This window comes from Ranitomeya variabilis, chromosome 3, assembly GCF_051348905.1.
Source record: "Ranitomeya variabilis isolate aRanVar5 chromosome 3, aRanVar5.hap1, whole genome shotgun sequence".
NCBI lineage: Eukaryota > Metazoa > Chordata > Amphibia > Anura > Dendrobatidae > Ranitomeya > Ranitomeya variabilis.
This window is the reverse complement of record NC_135234.1, coordinates 464154015-464170563: the sequence shown is the minus strand read 5'-3', so window position 1 is coordinate 464170563 and position 16549 is coordinate 464154015. Positions and strand designations below refer to the sequence as shown.

Below are 16549 nucleotides of genomic sequence, written 5' to 3'. Positions count from 1 at the left end.
CCGGGGGCTTTCCCAGTTGTGACCCCCAGAATGGATGGAGCTTGGCTTTATCTTATGGGGGATGTGCTCCTACATCCGGGGGCTTTGCTAGCTGTGACCCCCAGAATGGATGGAGCTTGGCTTTATCTTATGGGGGATGTGCTCCTTACATCCGGGGGCTTTCCTAGTTGTGACCCCCAGAATGGATGGAGCTTGGCTTTATCTTATGGGGGATGTGCTCCTTACATCCGGGGGCTTTCCTAGTTGTGACCCCCAGAATGGATGGAGCTTGGCTTTATCTTATGGGGGATGTGCTCCTACATTTGGGGGCTTGGGCTTTCCTAGTTGTGACCCCAGCAGCCAGACACATTCTAATAGCCAACCATGAGCCGGCGGGCAGGCAGGATGACATTCCCTCCCGTACAGGGCAGGCTGGGGAAGAACTTCCTCTTTGGATGCCGGAACTGTGTGTGCAGTGTGTACGAGGAACACCACACAGATCCGGACGGGCGCCGTGCTGCGGCCACAGGTACACAGGAGGATGGGGGGCGCGCAGTGGCGCTGGATGACAGGAGCTGATGAATGGTGCGGGCTGTGTGGACGCCAGTGATTACCGGGAGGGAGAAGCCCCGAGTGTAGCGGCTGAGCACAGCTCGGGCAGGACGGCGCCGCCGTGCGCTCACAGCTCTCTCTCCCGGCAGAGCCGCCGCCGCACCGACAAGATGTGGCTGAAGCCCGAGGAGGTTCTGCTGAAGAACGCGCTGCGGCTGTGGGTCACACACAAGTCCAACCAGTACTTCATACTGCAGCGACGCCGCGGACACGGGGACGGAGCCGCCAAGTTCACCGGTGAGTCCTGCACGAGCGCAGCCCGGCCACCGCGACAGGCCCGCAGAGCACACCGTATGGAGGAAGGGGAGCTCCGGGGCAGCCATAAGGCACTGCGGCCAGTCAGCACCACAAGCCCACAGACTGTGTAACGTGCCCATAGCCATATGTAACGTGCCCACAGGACTGTGTAACATGCCCATAGCCATATGTAACATGCCCATAGCCATATGTAACATGCCCATAGCCATATGTAACATGCCCATAGCCATATGTAACATGCCCATAGCCATATGTAACATGCCCATAGCCATATGTAACATGCCCATAGCCATATGTAACGTGCCCATAGCCATATGTAACGTGCCCACAGGACTGTGTAACGTGCCCATAGCCATATGTAACGTGCCCATAGCCATATGTAACATGCCCACAGGACTGTGTAACGTGCCCATAGCCATATGTAACATGCCCACAGGACTGTGTAACGTGCCCATAGCCATATGTAACGTGCCCACAGGACTGTGTAACGTGCCCCTAGCCATATGTAACGTGCCCCTAGCCATATGTAACGTGCCCCTAGCCATATGTAACGTGCCCCTAGCCATATGTAACGTGCCCCTAGCCATATGTAACGTGCCCCTAGCCATATGTAACGTGCCCCTAGCCATATGTAACGTGCCCCTAGCCATATGTAACGTGCCCCTAGCCATATGTAACGTGCCCCTAGCCATATGTAACATGCCCATAGCCATAAGTAACATGCCCACAGGACTGTGTAACGTGCCCATAGCCATATGTAACATGCCCACAGGACTGTGTAACGTGCCTATAGCCATATGTAACGTGCCCCCAGGACTGTGTAATGTGCCCATAGCCATAAGTAACATGCCCCCAGCCAAATGTAACGTCCCCAGGACTGTGTAACGTGCCCATAGCCATATGTAACGTGCCCATAGCCATATGTAACGTCCACAGGACTGTGTAACGTGCCCCTAGCCATATGTAACGTGCCCCTAGCCATATGTAACGTGCCCCTAGCCATATGTAACGTGCCCCTAGCCATATGTAACGTGCCCCTAGCCATATGTAACGTGCCCCTAGCCATATGTAACGTGCCCCTAGCCATATGTAACATGCCCACAGGACTGTGTAACGTGCCCATAGCCATATGTAACATGTGCACAGGACTGTGTAACGTGCCTATAGCCATATGTAACGTGCCCCCAGGACTGTGTAAGGCTACGTTCACATTTGCGTTGTGCGCCGCAGCGTCGGCGCCGCAACGCACAACGCAAATAAAAACGCAGCAAAACGCATGCACAACGCTGCGTTTTGCGCCGCATGCGTCGTTTTTTTCATTGAATTTGGACGCAGCAAAAATGCAACTTGCTGCGTCCTCTGCGCACCGACGCGGGCGCCGCAGCGACGCATGCGGCGCAAAACGCAAGTGCGCCGCATGTCCATGCGCCCCCATGTTAAATATAGGGGCGCATGACGCATGCGGCGCCGCTGCGGCGCCCGACGCTGCGGCGAGGACCGCAAATGTGAACGTAGCCTAACGTGCCCATAGCCATAAGTAACATGCCCCCAGCCATATGTAACATGCCCCCAGGACTGTGTAACGTGCCCATAGCCATATGTAACATGCCCCCAGGACTGTGTAACGTGCCCATAGCCATATGTAACATGCCCCCAGGACTGTGTAACGTGCCCATAGCCATATGTAACATGCCCCCAGGACTGTGTAACGTGCCCATAGCCATAAGTAACATGCCCCCAGGACTGTGTAACGTGCCCATAGCCATAAGTAACATGCCCCCAGCCATATGTAACATGCCCCCAGGACTGTGTAACGTGCCCATAGCCATATGTAACATGCCCCCAGGACTGTGTAACGTGCCCATAGCCATAAGTAACATGCCCCCAGCCAAATGTAACGTGCCCACAGGACTGTGTAACGTGCCCATAGCCATATGTAACATGCCCCCAGGACTGTGTAACGTGCCCATAGCCATATGTACAGTAACATGCCCCCAGGACTGTGTAACGTGCCCATAGCCATATGTACAGTAACATGCCCCCAGGACTGTGTAACGTGCCCATAGCCATAAGTACCATGCCCACAGGACTGTGTAACGTGCCCATAGCCATATGCAACATGCCCACAGGACTGTGTAATGTGCCCATAGCCATATGTAACATGCCCACAGGACTGTGTAACGTGCCCATAGCCATATGTAACGTGCCCTCAGGACTGTGTAAGTAACGTGCCCCTAGGACTGCGTAACATAGGATATGTCCATGTTGGAAAGTGCCCATGTGGCCAACTAGCAGCAGAGTACGCTACATGAGCCCTACTGTTCTGGCATGCTATGGACAGACTAGCGCTTGGACCAATTTTAGTCTCTGGTGTCGTGCACATGTCCCGTTTTTTGTTTTTTTTTCTTTCCTTGGAGAGAGATTTTATTCGGATAACAGTCTGCCATGCAAGTCAGTGAGTGCGTGGAAACCCTCACACTGTACTCAGATGACATCTAAGAGCAGTCCAATTTTTGTTGCCTCCCAAGATGGAGACACTTTTCTTTTTTCCATCTTGTCCTCATCTGAGAGAATCGTAGCACACTAGGCTGACACTCTGAGAGTGTAATTTGTCTAATGGTCCCGATCCTCTTGGATGAGAGAATATTCGGCCGTCTGCACCTGCCCTAATGGTGGAAATACCACTGTGCACCAACCTGTCACTGCAGGGGCGGACATACCGCCGGTTCAACCGGTGCAGCCGCACCGGGGCCCAGAGCGGGGAGGGGGCCCGACCCGACGGACATGCACGGCACGTCGGCAATCGACAATTGTTGTGACTCGTGAGTCGTGACTGTGCTGCTGCTCTGCAGCCTGCCTGCCGCTGCGACGCGTGGATCATCATTCCTGAATTTCCTGCTGTAATGAGCGCCGGGCCGGCGAGTGACATGACCGCTGGAGCAGCCTCAGAAGCTGCCGTGCCCGGCGCCCGCCACTGCCCGGAGTCTGCGGAGACCATGATCTGTCCACAGTCCGGGTCTGGGAGAAGGAGCCAGGAGCAGGAGGTGAGTATATTTACCTGTCCATGATCCACGCGCCGCTCCATCTTCCCGCCCCGTCTCTGCGCTCTGACTGTTCAGGTCAGAGGGCACGCGGTGACGCGGATGACGTATAGTGTGCGCGCCGCCCTCTGCCTGATCAGTCAGTGCGGAGAGACGGGACGGTGAGGACCAGCGGGCGGGCAGAGACGAGAGTCGAGCCGAGGTGAGTATGCATTTATATGTGGCGGCACAGGCGTTATATATGGACGGAGCAGCATCACTCAGCATCTATCTATGGGGCCCTGGGGGCCGGGCCCGGGGCCATAATGAATTGGAGCGGCACAGGCGTTATATATGGACGGAGCATCAGACACTCAGCATCTATCTATGTGGGCCATAATGAATTGGAGCATTTATTATATCTGGCGGCACAGCTTTATAGGGAGGGAGTCCATATAAAGCTGTGCCGCCACATATAATGCTCCATTACTCATTATGGCCCCATAGATGCTCCATATTATGGATGGAGCATCTATGTGGTAATAATGAATTGTATGGAGCATTATATGTGGCGGCACAGCATTATATGGAGCATCTGGGCCATAATGAATTGTATGGACTATGGAGCATTATATGTGGCGGCACAGCATTATGTGGAGCATCTATGGGGCCATAATGAATTGTATGGAGCATTATATGTGGCGGCACAGGCACAGCGTTATATGGAGCATCTATGGGGCCATAATGAATTGTATGGAGCATTATATGTGGCGGCACAGCGTTATATGGAGCATCTATGGGGCCATAATGAATTGTATGGAGCATTATATGTGGCGGCACAGCATTATATGGAGCATCTGGGCCATAATGAATTGTATGGACTATGGAGCATTATATGTGGCGGCACAGCGTTATATGGAGCATCTATGGGGCCATAATGAATTGTATGGAGCATTATATGTGGCGGCACAGCTTTATAGATGACTGCTTTGTGTTATATTCAGTTGTGTAATATTGAACGTGAATTTATTATTTAGATTTGATAGTTGTGTTCTAAACAGATAATAAATATTACAACCTATATGTTTACATAATTTTGTTGCAGTATGGGGGGGGGGGGCCCAGGAAAATTTCTTGCACAGGGGCCCTCTGCAGTCTGTGTCCGCCCCTGTGTCACTGTATTAATGGGAGGCCCATGGGGCATTGGGTGGCACCTTGCTCGCTGTTCCACTCTTGCATCTTATAATTACTTATAATTACAGTGACTTAGATATGATATTAATCTCAGGACTAAACCATTAAAGGGAACCTGTCACATTGAACATGCGGTCCTATTAGTGGACAGTGCGGCCTAGAGAAGGAGAAGCTGAGCACAATGATCTGTAGGTTTGGAGGAAAAGATTCAGTGTTAGGCCATGTGCACACACTCAGTATTTGGAGAGTTTTTTTTACCTCAGTATTTGTAAGCCAAAATCAGGAGAGGAACAATCAGAGGAAAAGTATAATAGAAACACGTCACCACTTATGTATTTATCACCCACTCCTGGTTTTGGCTTACAAATACTGAGGTAAAAAACTGACCAAATACTGAGCGTGTGAACATGGCCTAAGTAGTAATGTATTCATTGAAATCGGTGGTGTTTGTATGTATAGGAGTCCAGTAGGCGGTCCTACTCAGTGACTGACAGCTCGTTGCATGCTCAGTCATGCATGGAAGACTGTCAATTGCTGAATAGGACCGCCCACTGGACTCACGTAAATGCCAGGAATTTTAACAAATAAAATACGTTTTACTGAATCTTTTCCCAAAACAATGTTTGTGATCAGCTCCATCCCTCGGCTGTATAAGGCTACGTTCACATTTGCGGTCAGCGCCGCAGCGGCGCCGCATGCGTCATGCGCCCCTATACTTAACATGGGGGCGCATGGACATGCGTTGTGCTGCGTTTTGCGCCGCATGGCCGCAAGCGTTGGACGCAAGAAACGCTTCAAGTTGCATTTTTTTTGCGTCCAACTTGCGGGCAAAAACGACGCATGCGGCGCAAAACGCAGCGTTTTAGCGTGCGTTTTGCCGCGTTTTTGTTTGCGTTGTGCGCTGCGGCGCCGACGCTGCGGCGCACAACGCAAATGTGAACGTAGCCTAACACCCTGCCTGCAGATCAGATACCATTTTCAAGATGTCAGGTTCCCTTTAATGGTAATCTTAGTAGGAAATCCATTCAATGTTTGATCCTGGTGCTGCTGCAGAAATGACGGGCACTGTAGCACCTGCCAGGCACGGTAACTTGTTGGCATATTCAGGTGGTGATAAAATGAGGTTTATGGAGGCTACTGGTGATGAAATGGTCGATAATCAGTAATCCATACTATAATGATCATTAGTTGGGTTCTGTGTCTGTTTCTATTACTGATTGCTCTGCCTAGTAATCCATACTATAATGATCATTAGTTGGGTTCTGTGTCTGTTGCTATTACTCATTGCTCTGCCTAGTAATCCATGCTACAATGATCATTAGTTGGGTTCTGTGTTACTATTACTCATTGCTCTGCCTAGTAATCCATGCTATAATGATCATTATTCGGGTTCTGTGTCTGTGTTACTATTACTCATTGCTCTGCCTAGTAATCCATACTGTAATGATCATTAGTCGGGTTCTGTGTTACTATTACTGATTGCTCTGCCTAGTAATCCATACTACCATGATCATTATTCGGGTTCTGTGTCTGTTACTATTACTCATTGCTCTGCCTAGTAATCCATGCTACAATGATCATTAGTTGGGTTCTGTGTTACTATTACTCATTGCTCTGCCTAGTAATCCATGCTACAGTGATCATTAGTTGGGTTCTGTGTTACTATTACTCATTGCTCTGCCTAGTAATCCATGCTATAGTGATCATTAGTTGGGTTCTGTGCCTGTGTTACTATTACTCATTGCTCTGCCTAGTAATCCATGCTACAATGATCATTAGTTGGGTTCTGTGTTACTATTACTCATTGCTCTGCCTAGTAATCCATGCTACAGTGATCATTAGTTGGGTTCTGTGTTACTATTACTCATTGCTCTGCCTAGTAATCCATGCTACAATGATCATTAGTTGGGTTCTGTGCCTGTGTTACTATTACTCATTGCTCTGCCTAGTAATCCATGCTACAATGATCATTAGTTGGGTTCTGTGTTACTATTACTCATTGCTCTGCCTAGTAATCCATGCTACAATGATCATTAGTTGGGTTCTGTGTTACTATTACTCATTGCTCTGCCTAGTAATCCATGCTACAATGATCATTAGTTGGGTTCTGTGTTACTATTACTCATTGCCCTGCCTAGTAATCCATGCTACAATGATCATTAGTTGGGTTCTGTGTTACTATTACTCATTGCCCTGCCTAGTAATCCATGCTACAGTGATCATTAGTTGGGTTCTGTGTTACTATTACTCATTGCTCTGCCTAGTAATCCATGTTACAGTGATCATTAGTTGGGTTCTGTGTTACTATTACTCATTGCTCTGCCTAGTAATCCATGCTATAGTGATCATTAGTTGGGTTCTGTGTTACTATTACTCATTGCTCTGCCTTGTAATCCATGCTACAGTGATCATTAGTTGGGTTCTGTGTTACTATTACTCATTGCTCTGCCTAGTAATCCATGCTACAGTGATCATTAGTTGGGTTCTGTGTTACTATTACTCATTGCTCTGCCTAGTAATCCATGCTACAGTGATCATTAGTTGGGTTCTGTGTTACTATTACTCATTGCCCTGCCTAGTAATCCATACTACAATGATCATTAGTTGGGTTCTGTGTCTGTTACTATTACTCATTGCTCTGCCTAGTAATCCATGCTACAATGATCATTAGTTGGGTTCTGTGTTACTATTACTCATTGCTCTGCCTAGTAATCCATGCTACAGTGATCATTAGTTGGGTTCTGTGTTACTATTACTCATTGCTCTGCCTAGTAATCCATGCTACAGTGATCATTAGTTGGGTTCTGTGTTACTATTACTCATTGCCCTGCCTAGTAATCCATACTACAATGATCATTAGTTGGGTTCTGTGTCTGTTACTATTACTCATTGCTCTGCCTAGTAATCCATGCTACAATGATCATTAGTTGGGTTCTGTGTCTGTTACTATTACTCATTGCTCTGCCTAGTAATCCATGCTACAGTGATCATTAGTTGGGTTCTGTGTTACTATTACTCATTGCTCTGCCTAGTAATCCATGCTACAGTGATCATTAGTTGGGTTCTGTGTTACTATTACTCATTGCTCTGCCTAGTAATCCATGCTACAGTGATCATTAGTTGGGTTCTGTGTTACTATTACTCATTGCTCTGCCTAGTAATCCATGCTACAGTGATCATTAGTTGGGTTCTGTGTTACTATTACTCATTGCTCTGCCTAGTAATCCATGCTACAGTGATCATTAGTTGGGTTCTGTGTTACTATTACTCATTGCTCTGCCTAGTAATCCATGCTACAATGATCATTAGTTGGGTTCTGTGTTACTATTACTCATTGCCCTGCCTAGTAATCCATACTACAATGATCATTAGTTGGGTTCTGTGTCTGTTACTATTACTCATTGCTCTGCCTAGTAATCCATGCTACAATGATCATTAGTTGGGTTCTGTGTCTGTTACTATTACTCATCGCTCTGCCTAGTAATCCATGCTACAGTGATCATTAGTTGGGTTCTGTGTTACTATTACTCATTGCTCTGCCTAGTAATCCATGCTACAGTGATCATTAGTTGGGTTCTGTGTTACTATTACTCATTGCTCTGCCTAGTAATCCATGCTACAGTGATCATTAGTTGGGTTCTGTGTTACTATTACTCATTGCTCTGCCTAGTAATCCATGCTACAGTGATCATTAGTTGGGTTCTGTGTTACTATTACTCATTGCTCTGCCTAGTAATCCATGCTACAGTGATCATTAGTTGGGTTCTGTGTTACTATTACTCATTGCTCTGCCTAGTAATCCATGCTACAGTGATCATTAGTTGGGTTCTGTGTTACTATTACTCATTGCTCTGCCTAGTAATCCATGCTACAATGATCATTAGTTGGGTTCTGTGTTACTATTACTCATTGCCCTGCCTAGTAATCCATACTACAATGATCATTAGTTGGGTTCTGTGTCTGTTACTATTACTCATTGCTCTGCCTAGTAATCCATGCTACAGTGATCATTAGTTGGGTTCTGTGTTACTATTACTCATTGCCCTGCCTAGTAATCCATACTACAATGATCATTAGTTGGGTTCTGTGTCTGTTACTATTACTCATTGCTCTGCCTAGTAATCCATGCTACAATGATCATTAGTTGGGTTCTGTGTCTGTTACTATTACTCATTGCTCTGCCTAGTAATCCATGCTACAGTGATCATTAGTTGGGTTCTGTGTTACTATTACTCATTGCTCTGCCTAGTAATCCATGCTACAGTGATCATTAGTTGGGTTCTGTGTTACTATTACTCATTGCTCTGCCTAGTAATCCATGCTACAGTGATCATTAGTTGGGTTCTGTGTTACTATTACTCATTGCCCTGCCTAGTAATCCATACTACAATGATCATTAGTTGGGTTCTGTGTCTGTTACTATTACTCATTGCTCTGCCTAGTAATCCATGCTACAATGATCATTAGTTGGGTTCTGTGTCTGTTACTATTACTCATTGCTCTGCCTAGTAATCCATGCTACAGTGATCATTAGTTGGGTTCTGTGTTACTATTACTCATTGCTCTGCCTAGTAATCCATGCTACAGTGATCATTAGTTGGGTTCTGTGTTACTATTACTCATTGCTCTGCCTAGTAATCCATGCTACAGTGATCATTAGTTGGGTTCTGTGTTACTATTACTCATTGCTCTGCCTAGTAATCCATGCTACAGTGATCATTAGTTGGGTTCTGTGTTACTATTACTCATTGCTCTGCCTAGTAATCCATGCTACAGTGATCATTAGTTGGGTTCTGTGTTACTATTACTCATTGCTCTGCCTAGTAATCCATGCTACAGTGATCATTAGTTGGGTTCTGTGTTACTATTACTCATTGCTCTGCCTAGTAATCCATGCTACAATGATCATTAGTTGGGTTCTGTGTTACTATTACTCATTGCCCTGCCTAGTAATCCATACTACAATGATCATTAGTTGGGTTCTGTGTCTGTTACTATTACTCATTGCTCTGCCTAGTAATCCATGCTACAATGATCATTAGTTGGGTTCTGTGTCTGTTACTATTACTCATTGCTCTGCCTAGTAATCCATGCTACAGTGATCATTAGTTGGGTTCTGTGTTACTATTACTCATTGCTCTGCCTAGTAATCCATGCTACAGTGATCATTAGTTGGGTTCTGTGTTACTATTACTCATTGCTCTGCCTAGTAATCCATGCTACAGTGATCATTAGTTGGGTTCTGTGTTACTATTACTCATTGCTCTGCCTAGTAATCCATGCTACAGTGATCATTAGTTGGGTTCTGTGTTACTATTACTCATTGCTCTGCCTAGTAATCCATGCTACAGTGATCATTAGTTGGGTTCTGTGTTACTATTACTCATTGCTCTGCCTAGTAATCCATGCTACAGTGATCATTAGTTGGGTTCTGTGTTACTATTACTCATTGCTCTGCCTAGTAATCCATGCTACAGTGATCATTAGTTGGGTTCTGTGTTACTATTACTCATTGCTCTGCCTAGTAATCCATGCTACAATGATCATTAGTTGGGTTCTGTGTTACTATTACTCATTGCCCTGCCTAGTAATCCATACTACAATGATCATTAGTTGGGTTCTGTGTCTGTTACTATTACTCATTGCTCTGCCTAGTAATCCATGCTACAATGATCATTAGTTGGGTTCTGTGTCTGTTACTATTACTCATTGCTCTGCCTAGTAATCCATGCTACAGTGATCATTAGTTGGGTTCTGTGTTACTATTACTCATTGCTCTGCCTAGTAATCCATGCTACAGTGATCATTAGTTGGGTTCTGTGTTACTATTACTCATTGCTCTGCCTAGTAATCCATGCTACAGTGATCATTAGTTGGGTTCTGTGTTACTATTACTCATTGCTCTGCCTAGTAATCCATGCTACAGTGATCATTAGTTGGGTTCTGTGTTACTATTACTCATTGCTCTGCCTAGTAATCCATGCTACAGTGATCATTAGTTGGGTTCTGTGTTACTATTACTCATTGCCCTGCCTAGTAATCCATACTACAATGATCATTAGTTGGGTTCTGTGTCTGTTACTATTACTCATTGCTCTGCCTAGTAATCCATGCTACAATGATCATTAGTTGGGTTCTGTGTCTGTTACTATTACTCATTGCTCTGCCTAGTAATCCATGCTACAGTGATCATTAGTTGGGTTCTGTGTTACTATTACTCATTGCTCTGCCTAGTAATCCATGCTACAGTGATCATTAGTTGGGTTCTGTGTTACTATTACTCATTGCTCTGCCTAGTAATCCATGCTACAGTGATCATTAGTTGGGTTCTGTGTTACTATTACTCATTGCTCTGCCTAGTAATCCATGCTACAGTGATCATTAGTTGGGTTCTGTGTTACTATTACTCATTGCTCTGCCTAGTAATCCATGCTACAGTGATCATTAGTTGGGTTCTGTGTTACTATTACTCATTGCTCTGCCTAGTAATCCATGCTACAGTGATCATTAGTTGGGTTCTGTGTTACTATTACTCATTGCCCTGCCTAGTAATCCATGCTACAGTGATCATTAGTTGGGTTCTGTGTTACTATTACTCATTGCTCTGCCTAGTAATCCATGCTACAGTGATCATTAGTTGGGTTCTGTGTTACTATTACTCATTGCTCTGCCTAGTAATCCATGCTACAATGATCATTAGTTGGGTTCTGTGTTACTATTACTCATTGCTCTGCCTAGTAATCCATGCTACAGTGATCATTAGTCGGGTTCTGTGGAGTTGAAATGAACCTTGATTTGCTTATTTTTTTCCTACACCATCTGTGGGTTACTATATCATATGTATGTCTCCTTTGTAAGACAGTATAGCGTTGCAGATTATATTATTTTATCATCCTAAAAATATTATGTCAAAAAAGGAGGTCAAATATGTGCACTTCTAGGTTTGAATATCTATTTTTCTTGCCATGTTGGCGTACTTGTTGCAGAAAAGCCGTAAGGTTATGTGCACACGGTGCGGATTTGCTGCGGATCCGCAGCGGATTTTTCCGTGCAGAAACGCAGCAGACCCACACTGTGATGTACTGTACAATGTTATTCAATGGGGGGGAAAAAAAGCTGTGCAGATGGTGTGGAAAAATCAGTGCGGAATTGCTGCGGATTTGAAAGAAGTGCATGTCACTTCTTTTGTGCGGATCTGCAGCGTTTCTGCACCCCTCCATGATAAAAATCCGCAGTGGCAAAAACCGCACAAAATCCGCATCAATTCCGCATAAAAACCGCACAAAATCTGCGGAAAAACTGCGGCAAATCCACAGCTGCGGATTCTGCCAAGAGATGCCGACTTTGTGCAGAAAATTCTGCACCACTTTTCCTACGTGTGCACATAGCTGTAAGGGCTCATTCACACTACCAAGCGAATTGTATTCTTTTTTTTCACTGACCGAATCTGCATGTGCAAAAAATCATGCACTGGTTCCTTTGAAAATTGGATGAGACTCACCCATTTGTGCGCAAACAGTACAGCTTCTGCGTTTTACAGAAATATTGTAATTGTGTAACTTAGGAAGCTATAAATGGTCCTGTAAATGATGAATAGCTGCTGCTGGAAAAAATAAGATTGCATAGGGATGACAAGTGTGAAATAAACCACCCAGTGAGCGATTTTTTTTCAACACTTATGTGAACCTGTGGACAGAATCTTCCTGTGCTGTCAGTTACTATTGGTTGTATGTGCCATACTTTTGTGTCTTCTCTTAGTCGCGCTCGGTGAGGGAACGTTATTTTATTAGTTGCATGCTTTGTTTTTCTAAGAAACCTTGGCGTGCTGATCCTGGCATGTACCTGCCTGACAGGTCTTCCATGTATTGCTCTCCCTATTCATCCTCGGAGCCTTTGCTCCATCCCTTCATCTTTTCCCCTAGATTGAATGGCCTGTGATCTAGTGATGGTTCTGACATGAATCTCCTTGTTAATGGTTCAATAGACTTTAATTACTGTATAATAGAGGCAGTTTATGGCCGACCATTAGCCTGTTATTGCTTTACTGTGTGTAATCATCTATGTACTTTAATTTAACTCCAGTCGTGTTCTTGTGTTATATTTCAGAGAAATGTCCTATTACTGCCATGTTTGACCTTATAGTATTAGCATTGCTCTCATATTTTAAGCATTTTTGTCCTTCAGTCATTGTTTCTCCATCATAACAAAAATAAAGTGTCGGACTACATTTCACGGTGAGTATTTGATGCAGACTTTTTGCACCTATTGGCTAAATTAGGTTACTTGTACATTTAATTTTTACTCGGACTCCCATGACAGCACGACGAGAGAGGGGATCCGCCCATTAGGAACAGGAAACCTACAGATACAAAAGGGCGGCACCTCTCCCCTGCATCAGTTGGTTTCCTGTTCCTAAAGGGACGGGTGCCTACAGATTAGCTAAAGGAGCCCAGGCCGGCCGGACCGAATCTGGTAGCGGGGGGGTCTCCTACCTCGGCCGGTGCGGAGAACCCTGGAGACGCCACGGTGGTCCTGGCTGGACTGCACGCGGTGGCGTTCGCAGCAGGGAGCGGAGTCCGGAGGATTTCCTGCCTCCATCAGCGTCGGCGCCGGTAAGTATACCCATTGGTGGTGCAGCGGTGCGGTGAATGTGGGGTGCCGGCGTCAGGGCTGCCTGGGTGAACTCCCGGAGCGCTGCGGTCCGTTCCCGGCGTCCTGCACCGCTCTCAGCGTGTGCTGGAGCGTTTCCGGGTGCAGTGACGTGAGGGGGCGGAGATAGCAGCCGCTTCCGGGTCGCCGGGTGTCTGCGCATGCGCAGTCGATCCAAGATGGCGGCGCCCATAGCATCCTGATGCCGGTTTTCTCCCACATGGTTCCTGCCTCCCTGCGGTATCCTGAGCCAATGGGGCAGCGTCTGACCTATCTGCTGACCGGATCCAAGGGGGATTTAAGCAGGTGACAACTACAGAGCCCTGCTTTTGGTCGCAAATCATCATGGAGAGTGGTGGTGAGCAGCAGCAGCAGCAGCAGCAGCTGGATGAGGTGCGTCAGAAGCCCAAAGACAGAAGCGACCAGTCCAGTCGAAGAAGCTCGTCCGCAAAAGGATCCAGAGCTTCGGCTAGGAAAGAACCCCCTCGTATTCCGGTATTTACTTTGGCGCACGGGTAAGTGATCTACGTGAAAGTTCACTCTGTGACGCAGGCCCCCTATACTTTATCATTCTAGGGGAAGAAAAGCACGGACAAGTCAAGGCATAAGGAATGTGCCCTCTGTGGGGTCCCCTTACCTGATTCTTGCCCCAAAAAATTATGTGCCCCCTGTATACAACAGACGGTGAGGTCTACAGGAGTGGTTGGGTGGAAGTGACATTAGGTCAGATAGTAGTTATCACCTATATTGTCCTCCCCTAGGTAGCGGAAGAATCTGTGAGTGCGGCTAACCTGAAAGAAATGATCCGTTTGGAAGTAAGGGAATCCTTACGGTCCCTGTCTCAAGCGGGAGGTTCCAAACATAGGACCCCCCTGGACTCTAATTCTTCAGAGGAAGAAAGAGAAGAGGGTGCCTATCACTCAAGTCCTTCCTCCTCTTCATCAGATGAGGAGTCTGGACGATTTTGTCTACCCCTGGATAGAATTGACAAAGTCGTCAAGTCTGTTAGAGGCACAATGGGGATAGAAGAGCCCAAACCGCAGCCCTCAAAGCAGGATATGATGTTCAGCGGATTGGATCGTAAGAAACATAGATCTTTCCCGGTGAACGAAAAAATCCAAGACCTGATTCTCCGAGAATGGAAGAAACCCGAGAAAAAGGGTTCCTTACCGCCAGCGTTGAAACGCAGGTACCCTTTCGACGATCCGGTTGTGGAAACATGGGATAAAGCCCCTAAGCTGGATGCGGCGGTGGCAAAAGCGTCGAAGAAGGCCTCATTGCCGTTTGAGGATATGGGGACCCTCAAAGACCCCCTTGACAGAAAGGCAGATGCTTTTCTTAAAGGAACCTGGGAGACGGCGGCAGGATCTCTAAGACCAGCAGTTGCCGCGACTTGTACAGCCAGGTCTTTAATGGTCTGGCTGGATCAGTTAGAGTCCCAGCTCAAGGACGGCGCTTCCAGAGATTCCATTCTGAAGGCTTTACCAACAATGCAGAATGCTGCGGCCTTTCTGTCAGACGCATCTGTGGACTCAGTCAGGATGGCGGCTAGAGCGGCAGGACTCTCCAACGCGGCTCGTAGAGCTTTATGGTTGAAGTGCTGGTCTGGCGACATTCAATCCAGAACTAAACTCTGCGCCATTCCGTGTAAAGGAGAATATCTCTTTGGACCAACTCTGGATGAGTTGCTGGAGAAAGCGGGGGATGATAAGAAGAAATTTCCCAATCCATCTTCAGCATCCTACCGCAGACCCTTCATTAAAAGGAGATTTGGTCGCGGGAAAAAACGCGGATCCTCACCCTCTAGAGAGAGTTTTAGATGGGAGGACAGACGCGGAAGAGGTACGGGCTATATGTTTCGCCGTTCCTCGAAAGAACAGAAAAAAACGGACCAATGACTAGCGGTCCCCGTGGGGGGTAGACTGTCAGCATTCTCATCAGCTTGGTTTGACATTACAAACAGTAAATGGGTCCGAGGCATCATAGCGAAAGGTCTAAGACTTGACTTTGATCACTGGCCTCGAGATAAATTTAATTTAACCCCTTTACGTTCCTCCCCCCTTGAGCAAGCAGCCTTGGAAGCAGAGGTCACAAACTTATGCTTCAAGAATGTTTTGGTTGAAATTCCAGTATCAGAAAGAGGGAGAGGATTTTACTCTCCTCTCTTTCTGATCAAGAAGCCAGACGGATCATTTAGAACGATCATAAATCTTAAAGGCCTTAATAATTTTCTGACCAATGAATCGTTCAAAATGGAATCAATTGGTTCAGCAATAAAAATGTTGTTTAAACACTGCTTCATGGTAGTTGTAGATCTAAAGGACGCGTACTATCATGTCCCAATACATGAAGACTTCCAGAGATTCCTGAGGGTAGCTGTTTCAATGGGGGGACAAATTCGTCATTTCCAGTTTAGAGCTCTTCCCTTTGGCTTATCAGCGGCTCCTAGGGTGTTTACCAAGATAGTGGCCGAAGTCATGGCGCACTTACGAGAGTCTGACATCTTAATTGTCCCCTATTTGGATGATTTCCTTATAGTTGGGAATTCAGCAGACCATTGCCTCTCTCAGCTACAGACAACCACAACCAAACTTGAGCATCTGGGGTGGATTGTGAATTATGAAAAATCCCGATTACAGCCCCAGAAAATACAGAGATTCTTAGGACTGTTGTTAAATTCATAGACCCAACAGTGTTGTCTTCCGCCCGACAAGTTATTACACATCCAACAACAGGTGTCTAGAGCAACTGATAATCCATCCATGACACTTAGACAGGCTATGTCACTGTTAGGATCTCTAACCTCGTGCATTCCTGCTGTCCGGTGGGCCCAATTT

General features: G+C 46.4%; 1 protein-coding gene across 2 annotated transcripts in view; it reads left to right on the top strand.

The window, feature by feature from the left end:
* The first annotated feature begins 372 nt into the window (after positions 1-372).
* Positions 373-16549, top strand: part of TBC1D8 (TBC1 domain family member 8) — a 153555-nt gene continuing 137378 nt past the window's right edge. Inside the window, exons 1-2 of one of the 2 annotated variants that reach the window (XM_077296631.1) lie at positions 373-508; positions 681-828. In XM_077296631.1, the coding sequence (XP_077152746.1) occupies positions 702-828 (127 nt within the window). In that variant the 5' untranslated portion in view covers positions 373-508; positions 681-701. The other variant, XM_077296630.1, reaches the window with a different exon arrangement.